This window comes from Podarcis bocagei (assembly GCF_964188305.1).
Source record: "Podarcis bocagei genome assembly, chromosome: 4".
Taxonomy (NCBI): Eukaryota; Metazoa; Chordata; class Lepidosauria; order Squamata; family Lacertidae; genus Podarcis; species Podarcis bocagei.
The window spans coordinates 65,002,997-65,025,057 of NC_138128.1; the positions used below are offsets into that span (position 1 = coordinate 65,002,997).

The 22,061-nt window shown below is 46.3% G+C and overlaps 1 protein-coding gene across 1 annotated transcript; it reads left to right on the forward strand.

The window, feature by feature from the left end:
* Positions 1-14,294: 14,294 nt before the first annotated feature.
* On the forward strand, positions 14,295-18,990 carry LOC308584644 (homeobox protein vent1-like; the record flags this gene model as incomplete). Its single annotated transcript, XM_081189512.1, has 3 exons — positions 14,295-14,529; positions 15,027-15,256; positions 18,642-18,990. 3 exons carry the CDS (start codon positions 14,295-14,297, stop codon positions 18,972-18,974), a joined length of 798 nt encoding a protein of 265 aa, XP_081045638.1. The 3' UTR covers positions 18,975-18,990.
* Between the last annotated feature and the right edge of the window lie 3,071 nt (positions 18,991-22,061).

Sequence of the window (22,061 nt, forward strand, 5' to 3'; positions counted from 1 at the left end):
GACGGGAGTTTGAAAATGGCATAGAGGCAATCTATTCAGAACAAAAAGCTAAATTAATAGTTAACAATGTGGTGACAGAAGAGTTTAAGATTGAGAAAGGAACACGACAAGGTTGTCCTATTTCCCCTTTGTTATTTATTTCGGTCCTGGAGGTGCTCCTGAATATGATTAGAGGGGACTGGTTGGTTGAAGGGATTCAGGTCGGAGCCAAACAGTATAAACTTAAAGCTTTCGCAGATGACTTGGTTTTGACATTGCAGGAGCCAGAATTTAGTACGAAAAGGGTTTTAGAATTGATTCATGAGTTTGGTCAGGTGGCGGGTTTTAAACTAAACAAGCAAAAGACTAAGGTTTTGGGAAAAAAATTGACAACTGTGGTTTCAGAAAGAGACAGACCTAAAAGTGGTTAAAAAGGTGAAATACCTAGGGGTTAACATGACTGCCAAAAATCTGAATTTATTTAAGGACAACTATGAAAAGTGTTGGACAGAAATTAAAAAGGACTTAGAAAGTTGGTCAAGACTAAAACTATCCTTGTTGGGCCGAATTGCTGCGATAAAGATGAATGTATTGCCAAAAATGTTGTTTTTGTTTCAGACCCTACAGATTGTGGACAGAGTGGAATGTTTTACAAAGTGGCAGAGAGATATTTCTAAATTTGTCTGGCAGGGCAAAAAGCCCCGAATAAAATTTAAAATACTAACTGATGCTAAGGAGAGAGGGGGGTTTGCCCTGCCAGATTTGAGGTTGTATTATGAATCTGCAGCTTTCTGCTGGTTGAAAGATTGGTTTCTTCTTGAGAACACTGATGTCCTAGATCTGGAAGGGTTTAACAATGCTTTCGGATGGCATGCATATTTGTGGTATGACAAGGTAAAAATCCATAAGGCTTTCAAGAACCATATTGTCAGGAAGGCTGTGTTTAATGTCTGGACAAAGTACAAAGACTTATTAGAAAACAAGACCCCAAGGTGGCTGTCACCAATGGAAGCCAAGGCTCAGAAAAGACTCAATATGGAGGCCAATTGGCCGAAATATTGGGAAATATTAGAAAAAGAAGGAGATACTTGGAGATTGCAGAGTTTTGAGAAACTAAAGGACAAAGTGCGAGATTGGTTACATTATGCTCAGATTAGGGAGGTCTTTAAGGCAGATAAAAAAATAGGTTTCCGGGTGGAAAAATCGAAATTAGAAACAGAACTGTTAGAACCTAAGACCAGGGGCGCCGACTTATAAAAAATATTGGGGGAGCCCGCGAAAGCTCATGAATAATAAATAAGCTCATGAATATGCAGATAAAGTGGTGCCACCTCCTCGTGAGCGAATAGGGGAGAGCGTGCTGCACCTATTAATCAGCTCCGAAGGAAATTGGGTGGAGCTTTTGCTCGGGAGGGAGGGCAGGAGGCATGCAGCCCGACCCTGTGCATTTTGGGCTGGGGGAGGGGCGGCGGTGGCGCTCTGCTGGAGGGGCGCCCAAGATTATTGGGGGGGCAGAGCCCCCCCAAACGAATTTTTGAGGGGGCTTGGGCCCCCTCAGGCCCCATGGAGTCGGCGCCTATGCCTAAGACCAAGGTACTTTCAAAAATGTATAACTTGCTGTTGAAATGGAATACGCAGGATGAAACTGTCAAATCAGCTATGATAAAATGGGCACAGGACATTGGGCACAATGTTATGTTTGCTGACTGGGAAAAGTTATGGACCACCGGAGTGAGGTTCACGGCATGCAATGCCTTGAAAGAAAACATTATGAAAATGATATACAGGTGGTACATGACCCCAGTCAAGCTGGCAAAAATATATCATCTGCCTGATAATAAATGTTGGAAATGTAAAGGAACTGAAGGAACATTCTTTCACCTCTGGTGGACGTGCCCAAGGGTTAAGGCTTTCTGGGAAATGATCTATAATGAGTTTAAAAAGGTATTTAAGTATACCTTCCTTAAGAAACCAGAGGCCTTCCTTTTGGGCATTGTCGGCCAAGGGGTGTTAAAGAAAGATAGAACCTTTTTTATGTATGCAACAACAGCAGCAAGAATACTCATCGCAAAGCACTGGAAGACCCAAGATTTACCCACACTGGAAGAATGGCAGACACAACTGATAGAGTACATGGAACTGGCTGAAATGACTGGCAGAATTCAGGACCTGGGAGAAAAGACGGTGGAAGAGGACTGGAAAAAATTTAAAGACTATTTACAAAAACACTATAAACTGTATGAATGTTAGGAGAATGCACGGTTGAAAGTAACATGGCAGCAGCAATTTTGTTGTAAGACATATGAAAATAAGTGAGGTTCAAGGAATTGATGAAATTCGAAGCAATATTATGTTCAAACCAAGCAGTTTAATTTACGATAAAGTTATTTAAAATTTGGGACATAATATCTGAGATTTATAAAATAAGAACTGAAATAAGGTAATAAATTGCTGTCTATAACTATGTGACTGAGAACGCAGGGAAGGGTGATGTGAGGAAGTCCAAAGATTATGAAAATATGACTTATGAACAACTGTATTTTATATGTACTCTTCTTTCATTCTTTGTTCTTTTCTTAACTTTGCTTTGACTTTTTTGTCTGTATGGTGATGGTATTTTATATGTTTGGTGGTTTGTTTGTTGTTTAAAAAAAATTGCAATAAATATCTTTTTAAAAAATAGAAATGTTTGCTTGATACAGTAATAGTGTTGCCCACTCATTTATTTATCGCACATCATGTGGTATGCATATCTCCTCCTACTTCATGGACCTCACAACAACTCCATGAGGTACGTTGAGCTAAGAGACATTGGCTGACCCAAGATTGTTCAGTGAGTTTTGCTGCTGAGTGAGGAATTGAACCCAGGGTGGTGTTGTGGGTTAAAACCACAGAGCCTAGGACTTGCCAATCAGAAGGTAGGCAGTTCGAATCCCTGCGACGGGGTGAGCTCCCGTTCCTCGGTCCCTGCTCCTGCCAACCTAGCAGTTCAAAAGCACGTCAAAGTGCAAGTAGATAAATAGGTACCTCTCTGGCAGGAAGGTAAACGGCATTTCCGTGCACTGTTCTGGTTCGCCAGAACATGTCATGGGGCCACATGACCCGGAAGCTGTACACCGACTCCCTTGGCCAGTAAGCGAGATAAGCGCCGCAATCCCAGAGTCGGTCACAACTGGACCTAATGGTCAGGGGTCCTTTTACCTTTACCTTTTACTCCTTAGTTCTAGAAAAGGAATGAGGAACCTGTGGCTCTCCAGATGCTGCTGGACTACAACTCCCATCATTCCTGATCATTGATCATGTTGGCTGGGACTCTTGGAAGTTGGAGCCAATCAATCAATTTATCATACATAGCCAAAGGCCTTTACAATGTACAGCAGAGGGCATGGCAAGGCTTTCCTCTGAAATTGCGTGGCATGCCCTATAAAATTTTACAACAGTTTGTAAGATAAAAAAATAAAATTAGAGAGCATTAACAAAAGCGGAAGGGAGCTTCTTATCTGCCAGAGCAAATTTGGCTACCAGGTGTGTAATCTGTAGATCTTTATCAGCTAAGAGTTTGACTGTCACCTCCTGGGGGGATTGGCCTGAGAAAAGGTTAAGAGTAGATGGCATTTTCCCCTCTTCTGGGCATTGTACATAGGGGGCAAGTCCGCAAGTAGTGCATGATATCATCTACCTGATTGCATCCATAAATGCATTTGTTCCCTATGGAGGATTCCCAGGTGTCTCCCCTCTAAGTATGCTGATTGCGTCTGTTGGAATCTTAGTCCAACAAATGCAATTGCAGGAAAGTTGGTATCTCAAGGTAGTGGGGCCTTGAATGGTTGATCTTAATTTGGGAGTACCAAGTAGAGTAATGGGCAGCTATAATGAATGCTCTATCTCGATTGGAATCCTGGTCAAAGACACAATTTTTAAGGCCAAATATGTCTCCATTTGGAGATTGTAAACCCTAAGCTTATTGTGACACCTTTGTGCCCAGCCACCTGTCCTTAGTTGCTCTAAATAGCAGAGCTCAGCAAGAATATGGTCCTCCTCAGAGGCATTCAGCCTGCACCAGTATCTGAGGTAGGGTAGTTCGATTCTGGCTGTTATCAAGAGGAGAGCCAACTCAGCTCTGAGGTGTTGGGAAAAAGCAGCAAGGCAAAAGCCAGCTCCAGATGGCTGGAATGCAAAACAGGATGTTGTGGTTTGCAGATGTACTGTTGGAGAAAAGGTGGAGTCTATTCTCTGTACTGAGCACCGGATGTTAGCTCAGAGTGTTATCTGACCTGTGCTGGAAGCACAGGGGAGGAGTAGAGACTCTTCTGCCGGAGTCTGAAAGGTACAGACACGTTTTCTCTGTACTGCTGAATGACAGGAATAAAACATGTAAATAGGACTCCTGTCTGTCTTTCTTCCCCTCCCTGGGGTGAATGCAGGGAGGGAGAGGAGGAGGAGGGTGTGTTCTCCTCACGTCTGAGGAGAATCGCCGATTTATGACCTTGCCTGCCGGAGGACGCAGACGGAAGGTCAGCAAGGATCCCAGCCGAATGCCTGGAGTGAGGCCGGTGTACCTCTGACCGCGGCTGGAATCCTGACATCTGGTAGCAGCACCGGTGGTTATGATTCATCGGAAATCTGCATGTGAGGTGGATGGATCGTTGCCATCCTCTGCACCAAGGAAAGGCAAGCGTCTGCATGAATCCAGAGGCTCAACAGACGGCTGGTGGAAAGAGGAGGTGTTTTCCAAGCAACGGAACCTCAAGGTATGCTGAATTTCGGGCCAAAAGTGTGAACGCAGGTTGATTTATTCCCTGGTTCACGGGAGCTGCATTTGAAAAAGCCAGCTCTGAAAGAGGAGACTTGCATGCCAGAAATTCTTGTGGTAGATAAGCTGTCCTGTTGGAATGCACTGTTGCTAAGTAACGATCGTGGAAAGTTACTGGCAAAGGGGCTGGACTGTGAGGCTAAGCTTGAGGAAAGCGAAACAAAACCACGGAATGTTTTGGCTACAAACTTACGAACTCTTGGAAGGGACTTTCCATAGCAGCCAGCGTTTAGCTGCCAGGTGCCAAGAGCGTAAACAACTTGCAGTTTGCCTGCCACAGAGATGACAGGAAACAACTGTTGGATTTTAGAGCTTACTTGAGTGTGAGCTGAAGGCTTGGATTCTAGATGGATGCCAAGAAGGGGGGAGACCTGCCTTATTCATCTCCCCTGACTAGAGACAGTTATTCATCATGGTCTGGATGGATAACTACCTCAGAAGGGGTGAGCCAAGATGATGCTGGCCAAGTTCCTAAGAGCTCATCGAAAGCTGAGGAGAGCTTTGACCCCAGAAGGGGGGGTGAAGGAACTGTGGCTGTTTGGAACTGCAAGTGTTCCTGAACAAGATGCAATGGATGTTGCTGACAGGGGGAGGGAGGAACAGAGTTCTGGCTCCCCCACTGATGGTGCTACTGCAGAGCATGCTACAGCATTGAGTGCTGTCCGGTGTTACAATTGTGGACAGACTGGGCATCTTCAGCGGAGCTGTAAGAGGCCGCGAAAGCAGAAAAGAGCCAAGAGCAGCTCTACGAAGCCTGAGGTGTCAGGCAAAAGCCGTACCAAGTACCAGGTGAAACCTGCAAAGGCTTTGATGGCGAAAGGAACCACGCCAGATGTTGGGAACACGTTTATTATCGATACTGGAACGACGGTTCATATGTGCCCGCACGGAGAACTGTTTTCAACGTTAAAGAAGCAAAGCTTCGCTGTGAAACAGGCCAATGGTCAGGAGTTGGAAGCGACCGGGATTGGGACTGTGTATCTTGAGAGTCTGAACTTGACTATAAGCAATGTTTACCTGGTTCCAGAACTGAGATTCAATCTGCTGAGTGTGTCGCAGATTGCAAAGAAAGGACTGAAACTGACCTATGATGCTAAAAGCTGCAAGATCTACAAAGATGGACTGTATTTGTTGACTTTTGATCAAAGTGATTACATGAAATGTAATTCTTCTGATTCTAACGTAATCTCTCTTGCAGGTGTGACCAGTGTGAGCACCAGGAAGGTGACCAAGAAGGTCGACAGAGCATTTCAGCGGGTGTATGCTGATGTGATTGGTCCTCTAGAACCATCTAGGGGCGGTGCACGATTTTACCTTGTGTGTGTTGATTGTTTCACTAATTATTCTTGGGTTTTTATGATGGAGAAACCACAAGAAACTTTAGAAAAGTTTCAGGAGTTTTGTGACAAGCTTAAAAATATGCATGATGCTAACATTGATTGTCTCTTCACAGATGACAAACAAGTTTTCCTGTTACAGAAGTTTCAGAAGTTCCTGGATGGAAAAGGGATAGACCACAAAGTTGCTGTTTCAACCGAAGCGTGGAACAGGGGGGTCTGTGTGAGGGTGAACAAAGAATTGCAAAAGGGGATGAATGCGCAATTGCTGAGTTCACATTTGCCACATGAATATTGGGCGGAGTCTCTAGCGTCCTATGTTCACGTGTGGGTGAGAAAGGTCTCAACAGAGTTGGGATGTTCTCCTTTTGAGAAGCTGTTCCACAGAAAACCTTCTGTTGCCTATTTCAAGGTTTTCGGGTCTCATGTGAGAACAGAAGCTCCAGGTGGTGTAAAGAATGCCAGAGGCATTTTTGTGGGTTATGAAAAGGGTCTCTACAGAGTAATTTTGTCTGAATCTGGTCAGGTGATTCTCACAAAGTTTCTAGAGAGTGCTCCGGAACAAGAGCGGGTAGTAGTACACACATTTCCCACAGATGACAATTCAGATGATGACGATTTCACAGATTACAGTGGTACTGATGATGACAGTGATAGCTCAGAGAGTTCAGTTGTAGCAGTCATTGAGAGAAAATCTCACACAATGGACAGACCTTCACAGGTGAAGGAAGAACCACTGTTAGCCATTGGTACTGGTTCTCAACAAAGTCCAGAGGTTGAACCAGTGAGCAGAGAGGATCAGCACCTCATACGCAGGTCTGAGAGAGTTACAAAGGGTGTACCACCAAAGAGGTACTCAAAAGAGTTTGCTAACTTAGCTGTTGCATGTGTTGCTATTGTTAACAACTCAAAGCAGGTTAAAGCAGTGTCTAAGTCAGAGACAAAGACACAACAGAGAGTAGCTAGCCAAGGTAATGCAGAAGCACTCATTCCTTGGAAGCCAGACAACCAGAGAGGTACACTGGTGAAACCAGTGGTGGGGAGTTCCAAGGGTGGAACTGAAACAACAGGGGACTGTTATATGTATAACAACTGTTTGGTTTCTTCTCTGGATCATGTTTTGCCTATTGATGCTTTTGGGGGAGGTTGTTGGGAAAAAGCAGCAAGGCAAAAGCCAACTCCAGATGGCTGGAATGCAAAACAGGATGTTGTGGTTTGCAGATGTACTGTTGGAGAAAAGGTGGAGTCTATTCTCTGTACTGAGCACCGGATGTTAGCTCAGAGTGTTATCTGACCTGTGCTGGAAGCACAGGGGAGGAGTAGAGACTCTTCTGCCGGAGTCTGAAAGGTACAGACACGTTTTCTCTGTACTGCTGAATGACAGGAATAAAACATGTAAATAGGACTCCTGTCTGTCTTTCTTCCCCTCCCTGGGGTGAATGCAGGGAGGGAGAGGAGGAGGAGGGTGTGTTCTCCTCACGTCTGAGGAGAATCGCCGATTTATGACCTTGCCTGCCGGAGGACGCAGACGGAAGGTCAGCAAGGATCCCAGCCGAATGCCTGGAGTGAGGCCGGTGTACCTCTGACCGCGGCTGGAATCCTGACATGAGGTCCCCAGTGGAAGCCCCAATATCTGCCTCATGAATTTGTTTTGTTGGACTTCTAGTTCAGATTTGATACCCCTTCCCCAGAGTTCAGCCCTGTAAAGCATTTGTGCAATGATCTTTGACACATAGATCTTGATGGCTGGGTTGATTAACTGGCCCCCCTTCAAACAGAAAAACTGTCCAGTAGAGCGGGCAGATAATAACTTGGTTGCATCCAGGTGGGGTTTCCATGAAAGCTTTTCATCCGTAAATAATCTTAGGTATTTACACCTATGTACTTGCTCAAGAGTATGACCACCTAATGTCTAATTGGATTTAGTAACCCTCTTACCAAATATGACCTCCTTAATTTTCACATAGTTAACTTTTAGATGTTCTTTTTTGCACAGTTGGCCAGATTTGACCAGCATCCTTCTGAGTCCAATTTTGTTCAGGGAGAGCAGAACAAGGTCATCAGCATATAGTAAAACAGACAAATTAGAGTCTGACAACATCTGCAGGACCACAGGTTCCCCATTCCTGTATCCTAGGAGGACATTCTAACCACTAGACATGGGTCAAGCAGCTGACCCCCCCAGATCAAGTAAAACAATAGAAATACTTAACTGACCAATCACGTCAGTTCTGCCCCCACCAACAAACGTCCTGCCCCCTAACAAAAATCCTGGCTATGCCCATGCCACTAGTGACTAGACCATCCTCGTTTCTCAGTGTTAGAATCAAGATACATAGTTTATATCAGAACAAAGGATTTCCACCAGGAAGAATAGGGTTTTTTGCTTCCTTTTTTTTTTAACAAGAGGAAATGTCCTACTTTTACTTACAAAGTAAGTATTTATGATTTGCATACATCAAAATAAATAGCCTTCAGCCCAGTATACCTAAAGGAGCGTATCCACCCCCATTGTTCTGCCCAGACACTGAGGTCTACTTCCAAGGGCCTCCTGGCAGTTCCCTCACTGCGAGAAGCAAAGTTACAGGGAACCAGATAGAGGGCCTTCTTGGTGGTGGCACACGCCCTGTGGAATGCCCTCCCATTAGATGTCAAGGGGAAAAACCAACTATCTGACTTTTAGAAGACATCTGAAGGCAGCCCTGTTTAGGAAAGTCTTTAATGTGTGGTGTTTTATTCTGTTTTTAATCTGTTGGCAGCTGCCCTGAGTGGTTTGGAAACCCAGCCAGATGGGCGGGATATAAGTAATAAATAATAATAATAATAATAATAATAATAATAATAATAATAATAATAATAATAATAATTAGAGGATAACTTGCTGAAGCCAGTTGGGGTACCAAGTCCTTAATATAAATGTTAAAAAGGGTGGAAGAGAACACTCTTGTTTCACTCCTCTTGAAGTTTTAGAGGCTTCAGTTACACTTCCATTTAGACCAGCTCTGACCCTCATTCTGAAGCCTCTAAAACTTCAAGAGGAGTGAAACAAGAGTGTTCTCTTCCACCCTTTTTAAAGAATGCTCCAACTACCACACAATTGCACTCATTTCACACGCTAGCAAGGTTATGCTTAAAATTCTACAAGGAAGGCTCAAGCAGTATGTGGACCAAGAACTCCCAGAAGTGCAAGCTGGATTTAGAAGAGGCAGAGGAACCAGAGACCAAATTGCAAACATGCGCTGGATTATGGAAAAAGCTAAAGAGTTCCAGAAAGACATCTACTTCTGCTTCATTGACTATGCAAAAACCTTTGACTGTGTCGACCACAGCAAACTATGGCAAGTTCTTAAAGAAATGGGAGTGCCTGATCACCTCATCTGTCTCCTGAGAAATCTCTATGTGGGACAAGAAGCTACAGTTAGAACTGGATATGGAACAACTGATTGGTTCAAAATTGGGAAAGGGGTACGGCAAGGCTGTATATTGTCTCCCAGCTTATTTAACTTATATGCAGAATTCATCATGCGAAAGGCTGGGCTGGATGAATCCCTAGCCGGAATTAAATTTGCTGGAAGAAATACCAACAACCTCAGATATGCAGATGACACAACCTTGATGGCAGAAAGTAAGGAGGAATTAAAGAACCTTTTATTGAGGGTGAAAGAGGAGACTGCAAAATATGGTTTGAAGCTCAACATCAAAAAAACGAAGATCATGTCCACTGGTCCCATCACCTCCTGGCAAATAGAAGAGGAAGAAATGGAGGCAGTGAGAGATTTTACTTTCTTGGGCTCCATGATCACTGCAGATGGTGACAGTAGCCACGAAATTAGACACCTGCTTCTTGGGAGAAAAGCAATGACAAACCTAGACAGCATCTTAAAAAGTAGAGACATCACCTTGCTAACAAAGGTCCGTATAGTAAAAGCTATGGTTTTCCCAGTAGTGATGTATGGAAGTGAGAGCTGGACCATAAAGAAGGCTGATCGCCAAAGAATTGATGCTTTTGAATTCTAGTGCTGGAGGAGACTCTTGAGAGTCCCATGGACTGCAAGAAGATCAAACCTATCCATTCTGAAGGAAATCAGCCCTGAGTGCTCACTGGAAGGACAGATCCTGAAGCTGAGGCTCCAATACTTTGGCTAGCTCATGAGAAGAGAAGACTCCCTGGAAAAGACCCTGATGTTGGGAAAGATGGAGGGCACAAAGAGAAGGGGACGACAGAGGACGAGATGGTTGGACAGTGTTCTCGAAGCTACCAGCATGAGTTCGACCAAACTGCAGGAGGCAGTAGAAGACAGGAGTGCCTGGTGTGCTCTGGTCCATGGGGTCACGAAGAGTCGGACACGACTAAACGACTAAACAACAACATATAGTCCTCTAATCAACAGCAAGAGTCTGTGGTCAATGTCAAAACTTGATAATTTCTCCCACTTTCTTATTGAAATTTCAGCTCTGGTCGTCCGAACTGATATGACTCATCTTCCTTTGAGCCCGGCAGAGCATTAAAACAACAAAGTCCACAACGGAAGGATGAGGCAGGTATGGTGCTACATTGCTATACTTTATTACTAAGCTATACAGAGAGCAAAGAAAAATACATCTTCTCTCTGTGAGAAGCAGAGAGCAACTGAACAAAGGAAACGAACAGAACCAGTAACATCACATCCCATCTCCCTTTTCCGTGAGAATCCAACAGTATCTGGACTGTGGAATGTAAACAGTCCTGTGACTGCAAGCAGCTGCTCAGTGAGAAACAGAAACTAACATCCTCTCCCTTTCTGTGAACACCACTGGGCAGCGTGTTCGTACAAACCCGATTTCTGTACATAGGTACAATGCTGATCCCTTGGAACAACCTTGGACAATAAATCAGCAGGAAGGGGCATCTAGTCCAACCCCCTTGCAATGCAGGAATCTTAACACACCACCCTCAATCCAGCTTGAAACTATACTGGTCCCTGCTTAACTTTGCAAATGTGCTAGCAGCTTTATTGCTGCACCACTAGGAGCAGTAGTTCCTGTTTGCTTTCTTAAAAATGGGGAAAACGCTGCCCATTTTCCAATTTCCCTGGTACTATTTATGGCACTAAATAGGCCCGCCAGGGTGGGCGTCCACCAATCTATATAAAGTGGTACCTCGGGTTAAGTACTTTATTTGTTCCGGAGGTCCGTTCTTAACCTGAAAGTGTTCTTAACCTGAAGCAACACTTTAACTAATGGGGCCTCCTGCTGCTGCCGCGCCGCTGGAGAACAATTTCTGTTCTCATCCTGAAGCAAAGTTCTTAACCCAAGGTACTATTTCTGGGTTAGCGAAGTCTGTAACCTGAAGCGTATGTAACCCGAGGCATAGGCGCCGACTCCATGGGGCTTGAGGGGGCCCGAGCCCCCTCAAAAATTCGTTTGGGGGGGCTCAGCCCCCCCAATAATCTCGGGCGGCGGTGGGCGCGTCCGCGGCTTTTATAGGGCGCCCGGCGCGCACCAGCTCGATAACGGGCACCGGCGTGGCGGGGGGCGCCGGGCCGGGGGAGGGGGCGAACGGCCTGTCTCCTTGGCAACCCCATTGAGCAGCGCCGGCTCCCCCGGGAGGGCCATCCCCCCGCGCCGCCGATCGCCAACACCGCCGACGCTGTGGCTGCCCGAGCCCGAGCCCGACCCGGAGCCTGAGCCCAAGCCCGAGCCTGAGCCTGAGCCCAAGCCCAAGCCCGTCAGTCAGTCAGTCAGGAAGGAAAGAAGGAAGGAGAAATGAGGAGGGAGACGAGGGAGGAAAATTGCGCGCAGGGTGAAGAAAGGAGAAGGGCGAACGAGACGAGCTTCCAACCCAAAAAAGGGCTGGAAGACTGGGAGGATGCAGGATCGGGAAAGAAAGCGACGCCTTCCCCGCCCGCGACGTCGCCCGCTTGTCATTGGCAGCGCAGCGGGCGCCCAGAGGGGCTGGGCACCGGTGCAGGGCTGCTCCGCAGCCACGGAGGACAGCTGCGCGGCTAGCAAGGTGTGCCGCGTAGAGCGCGGCCCTTGTGTGGCCCGGTGGCCAGGCAAGCTCGGGCGGGGACCCCCATGCGAATCTAAGACGGGAGAAGAGGGCAGAGCAAAGGGGGTCCCTTCCCCAACCTCCGGCTTTGAGACTTCCCTGCGCCCCAGAAAAGCGAAAGGATTTTCTCTCTTTTTTTATATATATAAATATTTTATTAAGTTTTCAAATACAAAGTTAGAAACATACACTGAAGAAAAAAGTAAAAGAACAAGAAAAAGAAAAAAGAAAAAGAAGAAAAGAAAACCAACCATTCAACACATTTTTTATATAACTAACTGGACTTCCTCGCATCTCCCTTACCCTGCATTCTTTATAATAAAGATATCAGCAAATTATTACCTTGTTTCGTACCTTATTTTGTACTTTTCAAATACTATACCTCTAAATTTAACATACTTTTCATCAGTTACTTATATCTTAAATTAAACATAGTATTACCTTAGATTTTGACCTTTTCTTACTTAAAATATAATTTCCTGTTTCCCAAATCTAATTGCTGAAGCTATAGTTTCCGAATCGTGTAAATTTTTAACATTCATACAACTTATATTGTTTTTGTAAATAGTCCTTAATTTTTTTCCAGTCCTCTTCCGTTGTTTCTTCTCCCAAATCTCGGATTCTGCCAGTCATTTCAGCCAGTTCCATGTAGTCCATCAATTGCGTCTGCCACTCTTCCAGTGTGGGCAAATCTTGTGTCTTCCAATATTTTGCGATAAGTATTCTTGCTGCTGTAGTTGCATACATAAAGAAAGTTCTATCCTTCTTTAACACTTTCTGGCCAACAATGCCCAAGAGGAAGGCCTCTGGTTTCTTGGGAAAGGTATACTTAAATACCTTTTTTAACTCATTATAGATCATTTCCCAGAAGGTCTTCACTTTTGGACAAGTCCACCAGAGGTGAAAGAATGTCCCTTCAGCCTCCTTACATTTCCAACATTTATTATCAGACAGGTGATATATTTTTGCAAGCTTGACTGGGGTCATGTACCACCTATAAATCATTTTCATAATATTTTCCTTCAAGGCATTACATGCCGTGAATTTCATTCCGGTGGTCCATAACCTTTCCCAGTCCTCAAACATGATGTTATACCCAATATCCTGAGCCCATTTTATCATGGCTGATTTGACTGTCTCATCCTGAGTGATTTTCTCTTCAACCTGCCCTCCATCCTCTTGCAGAAAACTCTTTGCCTGCCCTGCCCGTATCTCGTTTTTGCTTTTTAATTCCACACACGCACCCTTCGGACTTCGTGGCAATCGGGCGTGCGGGTGCGTTTCCTAAGAGAGTGAGGACCCCCGCCTCCTCCCCACCTGCTCCCTCGCCAGCCAGCCAGCCGCGCGCCCTAGCCGGAGAGCCCCGGCCGTCCCCGTCGCGCAATCGGCTGGATCTCCCTTCAGCAGGCCGTGCTCACAACTCGGCCCAGGGACCCCCAGCAGCGGATCTCCGGCTCAGCTGAAGAATCCGGCAACAAGCCCCCTCCTCCCCAATCGCTCCGCCGAAATACGCTCCAAAACCCCCCAGATAGGCCGCCGGCCGCCAAGTCTAGTGGCGCCCTGAGCGAGGGTCTCTCCCCAACACCGCCACCTCGAACTGCGTTCTCCCGGCTACCCGAGCGAACCAGCGGCAGGACCCCGGTATGGGCCCCCCCAATATTTTTTATAAGTCGGCGCCCCTGCCCGAGGTACCACTGTATTCTTGATATAGCCCTGGAGGCAATATGCCAGTTTCACATTTCTTGATCTTGTGTTTCCAGATTTTACGAAACCATTTTGGGGGGACATCTCTAAAAGGCAGTTACGCAATCACTGGGTGGGGGTGGGGGAGTTTCCTTCTCCGTTTAAATCTTTTATCTCCTTCCCCAGCTAAAATAAGAAGACGACCACCAGATAACAGCAGAAACGAAACACCCTTGGGACAGGGCGTAGTATATTGATACTAAGATAAGACACACCCACTTGGTGTTTGGAAATCAACTCTGCATTGCCGGGAGGGGGCGCTGTAGATCGGTCGGCCGCGAGTGCCAGGTGTGAATCTTCCTCCTTAAGTGCTCGCTGTCGCCTATAAATTTGCAGTAGAGGGCCGGCCCCCTGCCGGAGAAGCGTGGAGGTCGGCGTGTTTCCTGCGCACATGGGCCAGCAGGCCTGCGATCAGCAGGGGATCGCGCGCAAGCCCCATATCTGCTGCGTGTCCGCTCCGAGCGTTCCCAATTTGTGCAAAGGAAGCTCCTGGTTAGGGAAGGCCCAGCCCAAGAAGCCATGCCCCTCTGCGGGATTGCGCAGAGGAGACGCCACCGCCGTCGGAAGTGGAGAGGAAGGATGCAGCGAGGCCCGTGAAACTGCCGCCGATGGCTCGCAAAACAAGAGTAAGTAAAACGCCGGACCAGCCTCACTGAGGACTAGTAGAATTACCCGGCAGTCATGTGGTGGTATTAACGCCGTAATCCTCCCCAAGCGCCTTGGCTAGTTTTTGAGCAGTACTGGAGAACCTCCTCTAGGGCGCAGTAGCAATGCTGCGCTATTTTTTTGGGGGGGGGGGTATGCTTTTAGGGTACACTTGGGAACAAGTCCTTTTACAACCAACAGGATTTAAGCAATGGATGTTGCCGCACCCCGAGTCTACCCGCGTTTAGGAGTGGAAATTGTTATTGAGGCGTGAGAGTTAAAAAGCTGGGGAGAGGCGCGGTGTGTTGCCTCTTCTCCCTCAGAAAGGGGGGGGGGAGCTTTCTATCCATGTTTGGCAAATGAGCCCTGGCGAGAGAAGATGCCCCCCGCTTGGGGTTATCTCAGCGAGACCTTGTTAGGTGCGCTCAGGAAAGGAAGGCAAGTTTGGCTCACACTTCTTGCTCTCCTGCTTTCGTAGCCGGCGAAGGACCCTGCGCAAGCGAGCCGGTCTCGGTCAGGGAGGCGAGCAAGAGCGCCGCTTCCGACGTGAACCTGGACCGGGAGGAACGACGGCACTACCCCCGTTTGCGCACAGCGTTCACCGTGGAGCAGCTCCGCGAGTTGGAGAGCACCTTCCGGCGACAACCCTATCTGAAGCAGTGGGAAAGGCAAGGCTTGGCCGCGGAGCTGCACCTGACGGAAGAGCAGGTGAGTAATTGGCCTGTGCTGTAGGCAGCAAGTCTTTGAGACACTTACTCCTGAGTAGTCCGGTTGCCTCTTGAGGTGCGGTTTTGGAAAGCTCTTCCTGAACTACAGTTTCTTTAAGAAGCAGTTTCGTTATTGATATGCAGTGGTACCTTGGGTTACATACCCTTCAGGTTCCAGACTCCGCTAAGCCAGAAATAGTACCTCAGGTTGAGAACTTTGCTTCAGGATGAGAACAGAAATCGTGCTCTGGCAGCGCGGCGGCAGCAGGAGGCCTCATTAGCTAAAGTGGTGCTTCTGGTTAAGAACAGTTTCAGGTTAAGAACGGACCTCCGGAACCAATTAAGTACTAACCAGAGGTACCACTGTACAGTATTGATGTGGGAATTAGGATAGAGAAAGTCATGAGGCCCCACCTGTGCTGGAAATTAAGCAGGTCTGGGGGTGGTTTGGAGATCACTTGCAAATTACAAGTACACCGCCTGAAGTCTGTGATGGGGGGAAAAGCAGGGTATAAATGTAAGAGGGATTAAAATTTTAATAAGTAACAGTTCATGCAAACTAGAGAAGGAGCTGGTTGAAGATGAAAAAGTGCTGGATCTGGATTCAAATCCACATTCTGCAATAGATAAACTTTTGGCTCATTGCTTGCCTCTCATCCTGACCTGCCATACAAGGTGGTTGTGAGGATGACCTGCCCTGAACAACCATGAAGAAGGATGGGAACAAATGCCATATGAATCTCACATAGAAGGATAGCCTACTTCCCAGTGGAAGAAAAGGCAGGCTATAAATGTAATAATAAAATAAAAAGCTGAAAAGTCTTCAGTTATTGCTGAAATCTCAAGCGCACTTACTAAAGTGTAAGACCATACAGTGTAAAGTACTATGATACAGTGGTACCTCAGGTTAAGTACTTTATTCGTTCTGGAGGTCCGTACTTAACCTGAAACTGTTCTTAACCTGAAGACCATTTTAGTTAATGAGGCCTCTGTTGCCACCGGGCCGCCGGAGCACGATTTCTGTTCTCATTCTGAAGCAAAGTTCTTAACCTGAAGCACTATTTCTGGGTTAGCGGAGTCTGTAACCTGAAGCGTATGTAACCTAAGGTACCACTGTACTATTTTAATCATGGCTTCGCCCAAAGAATTCTGGAAGCTGTAGTTGAGCATGTTGAGGATTAAGAGAGCCGTGTTCCCCTAACCTGGTTACAATTTCCAGAGTTCCCTGTGAAGAAGAGGGATGGGTTGTTAAACCTACTCTGTGAATTGTAACTTTGTGAGGAGCCTCCCAACAATTCTATAAACCCCTTAACAAACTACATTTCCCAAGATTCCTTGGGGGAAGCAGTTATGATAGTTTAAAATGGTATAATAGTGCGGTGAGTGTAGGACAAGAATGTGGCCCAAGTTCCATGGAATTCATGGCATCTTACTTAAGAGTCTGCAGTTTTTGGAGTGTCTCTCGGTGGGGCCACCCCGAAGAGAAATGGCAAGCCACAAGTCCATTTCTCTTTAAAGAACCTGCTGTGAGATTACTTTAGAGAAAAGAAGTGCCTTGTGGACTGGTGCCAAGCTGGCTTTTGAAATGGGAATTCTTGCTGAGTGCTGCATTGTGCAGATGGGAGCGCTGGCAACTGTCTTATCTACATGGCTTGTTTGCATCCATTTAGCAAGAAAGACCAACCACAGGATTATGCCCATGCCACCTCTTATTTATCCAGCTCGCTCATCAAAAGACCTAAGGCACAGTCATTTGGTAAATCACTTAGGTTGGGCATCCTGAGGTTGTCGGTGAAATGCCTACAGATGTAGGACAATTATGCTGAATATTTTTGCACCAAGTTTGGAAGAGCCGCTGTGGCCCTATTCAGACAGTTTATAGACTGTGGAGGGGAAACGGTCATTTGGACAGCCTCGCTGCCCTTTAGTATCGTAGTGCATAATTAACAGTGCAAATATGCCTTCCTGTGGAATGAGCTCCATAGTAGGTGTGTTTGGGGTCACTGCTTAGACTGCAGTTCTCTGCATGTTTATGTTGCTTGCTCAGTGGAGCTAGTTGCCCAGACTGCAGCTTTAAAAACCTGTGGGATCTTCCCTGCGATCACAAGTCTGCGCCAGGGCTCTGGATCGCAGAGAGTTCCTATGTTTGCTCCATAGAACCTGATTAGAAAACTCCCTTCTGACTAACTTGCTAAGGTCTAAGCAGAAGGGTTCAAATTTGGGGGAGGTGGGATTCTGTGTCCTCCTTTGCCTCCATCCCCAACGGGAGGAATCACTGATTTTCTAGGCATTGCCCTGAGCGCATTTAGTGTCTGAGGGAAGTCCAGTTACCGATCACAGCAATAGGCTTGCCAGGCCCTTGATCAGACACTTATAACTAGAGCTTGAAGGGACCTCTGAAGTCATCTAGCCCAACCCCCTGCTTGGCACAGGATGCAAGTACAGCGTCCTTGATGGGAAGCTGCACAGCGTCTTTATAAATACACCCAGTGAGGTATTAACAGCTCTCTGCTTCTGTGATAGTACCAAACAGCATGTAAAATTTGCACAGACTAGTTGGATAGGAAATGGCATCAGGGAGGGAGTCTCTTAACTGACTAATACCCACTACCATATCATTTTGCCACTTTTATCTATTGCTCCATTGCCCTTCCCCGCTGAGCGCTGTGCTCACATCTAGGCACTGGCTTCTGTATTTCATAGCCTGTAGTTTGGGGTGGGGACATGGGTGGCACTGTGGGTTAAACCACAGGGCCTAGGACTTGCCAATTAGAAGGTAGGTGGTTCGAATCCCTGCGACGGGGTGAGCTCCCATTGCTCGGTCCCTGCTCCTGCCAACCTAGCAGTTCAAAAGCATGTCAGAGTGCAAGTAGATAAATAGATACCACTCCGACGGGAAGGTAAATGGCATTTCCATGCACTGCTCTGGTTCTCCAGAAGTGGCTTAGTCATGCTGGCCACATGACCTGGAAGCTGTACGCCGGCTCCCTTGGCCAATAAAGCGAGATGAGCGCCGCAACCCCAGAGTCGTCCGCGACTGGACCTAATGGTCAGGGGTCCCGTTACCTTTACTACTTTAGGGGTGGAGAATCTTTTTTGGTTTAGTTGCCCCTGACCATTGGCCACAGTGGCAGGAGCTGTCAGCACTTGCAGTCAAAAACAGGCACCAGTTGGGGGAAGCTTCTTTGAGATCATTGCAGAAGGTGGTTTATGATCTGCTTTGGGAGACTCATTGTACAATACTAAATACATGGTAGCGCTGCCATTTGGTTACGTGGAAACTGGTCTGAGTGGCCCATTGATGTAAGTGACTGTGCATTCTGAGAACATGAGGCTGTTTCTGTGACTACTAGCTTCTGAATTTACTTTATTATTCTTATTATTAGGTTAAAAACTGGTTCCAGAATCGCAGGATGAAACTTAAGCGACAGATACAAGACTATCGCCGAGGCCTCTGGCCTTCATCTCCCGGCTGTCTGATATGTCAGCCCAGGATCCCACCCAGCCTTCTACCTTATATGCCAAATCCTGCTTTGTGGCCCAATCCTCCTGGCTGCAAGTACCAGCCCTTCCAAAATCCACCTTATCCATTTCCATTACCTGGTCTGCCTTACCACTTTCCAACCCAGTTCTCAGGAAATTTAACTGAAGAGTACAAGATGGATTCTCCCAAGCAAACTTTTCCTACTCCTGCATTAGGATATGGGATGGCGTGGTAGATCTTGTTCAGAAATATGTTGGTTTTATTGCAGAGCATATATAGATAAATGTGCAAGGACACATAACATTGAATAAATTGAATAAAGATTGAATATTGAATCATGATTGAATAAAGATTGAAGAATTGAGAATAAAAAAATTATTTTTATATACATTTTTTTTGTTGATTTCTTTAGTTCAGTGTTTTCTAAAATCCTGTAACCAAAACCAGGTGGTTATTTCAGCATTTTCTGAAGTTTGGGCTAGATGTCTAGTGAAGGAATCTGCAAAAATTCCTACAAAGACTGCTAACAGTGATTTTACATGGCAGCTCTGCAGAGCCTACAAAAACAGTTAACAGCTAAGTTAGAAAGTGTGATTAAATGTCAGTAAGTGGGTAAAATAAATATTGATTAAATTTGTATATCCGAAGATCGCAGGGTGGTTCACAACATAAAAATGAAAACACCAAATACACAAGACAATAACAAACCAATAAGCCCACCCAACAAGCACATTTAAAAGGTCATAGCATGCTAATCAACCAAAATGGGTTGATGGAAGCAGTGGAGCTTCATTTAGTAAGTGTGCCAATGGGAACAGTGTTAAGGCATTGCTGCAGGATGGGGAAGGGGTATTCTTCCAGTCTCACATGCTGTAGTCACCCCTTGTGCACTTTTTTCTGTACTGCTAATGGGAGCTTTAAAGAGACTAATTTATAAGAACAAAATTAAGAAGAGACGGTTGGGCAAATGGCCCATCTAGTCTAGGATCCTGTTCTCACAAAGGCCAAACAGATGCCTCTAGGAAACCAGCAGACAGGACCTGAGCGCAATAGCACTCTCCCAACTTGTGATTCCCAGCACACTCTTATGTTCTTACAATATTCCCTAGGTTTCCCAAAAATGGACCAGCAGCTGGCGGATGGACAGTGGGAGATCCAGTTAATGAAATTTCCATATCCTGTCTAGTTGAGCTCTTAGAAAAACCGACCCCCACTGTTCACTATCTGTGCAAAATTCTTGCAGCTTTATTCTATGTACAGTAGTACCTCGGGTTATGAACTTAATTCGTGCCAGAGGTCCATTCTTAACCTGAAACTGTTCTTAACCTGAGGCCCGCTTTCACTAATGGGGCCTCCTGCCACCGCCGTGCCACCACCACATATTTCCATTCTCATTCTGGGGCAAAGTTCTCAACCCAAGGTACTAGTTCCGGGTTAGCAGAGTTTGTAACCCGAAGTGTTTGTAACCCAAGGTACCACTGTATGTTGACTTGCAAGTGGCCCACTAAGCTCAGTGGGACATACCAGCAAGTCCACCATCCTGCCTACTTGCAGCTAAGTCTTGTGACTCTGCCTCCCTTTCTCCTTTAACACTACCTGGCTTTGCCATACCTTTGCCTTGCCTCTCACCTGCACTAAGTCAGCACCATGGACAGCAGTGTGTTCTTCCTGGTGCAGAGATGATCCAATGCTTTGAACTGCTCAACTGATAATTCAATGTGGCCTCAACCTGACAGGGTGGTGGTTGTAGTTGCAGAGCTGCTCCTGCTCCTGGCTTCCTAGGCATCTTTCTCCAGGAGGGTGAGATGGTTTTCCAGTTCACTATATACCCCATTCAGAAAGAGATCAGAAACCTCCCATTTGTCTAATAGCACCTACTGGAGGTCGGGCTATGAATGATCACCAAAAAAAGGAGGAGGGAGTGGGGAAGCTTTTCTTTTTCAGCTCAAGGGTATCTTATCCTTTGTTTCTGCAAACCTTAAATCTCTTTTGCCCCCAACCCCACTGCCCCATCTAAAGTACTTTGTCTGGCCTTGCGCTGAATGCAGTATTTTCAGCCTAAGATCAAGTGATGAAAGACCTGGGGCAGGTGTGAGGAACCTTTGGCTTGCCAGGTGTTGCTGAAATACAACTCCCATCAGCCTCAGCAAGCATGTCCAATAGCAAGGGCTGATGGGAAGTGTAGTTCAGCAACATCTGGAAGGCCAAAAAGTTCCCCACACCTGGCCTACAGTAACAAAACAGGTTTATAACTAATGCACCTTGAGCTCTTTGCATGGTTTAGGGTTGGTGTTGGGAGTTGTCGTTTAGTCATTTCCGACTCTTCGTGACCCCATGGACCAGAGCACACCAGGCACTCCTGTCTTCCACTGACTCCCACAGTTTGGTCAAACTCATGCTGGTAGCTTCAAGAACACTGTCCAACCATCTCATCCTTTGTTGTCCTCTTCTCCTTGTGTCCTCAATCTTTCCCAACATCAGAGCAGGGTTATTGTGCTTTAACAGTTGTGTGGAAATTCAGCAAGTGAAGCCAGCAGTGAGCTTGAGTCCACTTTCAGGTTGGGGGGGGGGCCTAGTAATTTACAGTCCTCTCAAGTGGGCCTTTGCAGTATAGAAAGTTTGAAGGGGCCTGGGTTAAAGATTGTTTGGTATGAAAATACAATTATGAGAAAATCTTCCCATGTTGACCTTCTATATATCTGGGATCCTTTTACTTGCTTGTGGCAAGTAATTTCCAGCCCACCAATCAACCTGGAGGAGAGGATGCAGACTTGCATACAACACAAAGCATAGAAAAATGTTTGGCAAACTTGTGCCTTCTTTTCTGAGTGGAGCAGAGGGCCCAATCCACACAGAGGCTCGTAAAATCTTGTTTGTACACCTGAAGAAACCCACTGCCTTCACTTTGCTCTCCTAGGCCTCCAGCCGACTCCCCTTGGCCTCTGGGCTCACAGCTCTGCTGATGTGGGCTTACTTCTCTTCCTTATATTGGATTCCCCAAACGTGTGGTGTATCTTTCTTGGGCCTGGCTTTATCAGAAGAGCCCACCTAGTCCAGCATTCTGTTTTCAAAGTGGCCAGCCAGATAGATGCCTGTGGGAAGCTCGCAAGCAAGACCAGAGCACTCTCGCTACTTGTGATTCCCAGCAACAGACGTTCAGGAACTTGCTGTCTCAGAGAGTAAAGGTAGAACATTGCCACCAGGATGCACAGCCCCTGACAGCCTTCTCCTGCATGAATGTGTCCAACCTGCTTTCAAAGGCATTCAAGTGGGTGGCCATCACTGGCTCCTGTGCGAGAGAGTTTCATAGCTATGCTGCGCT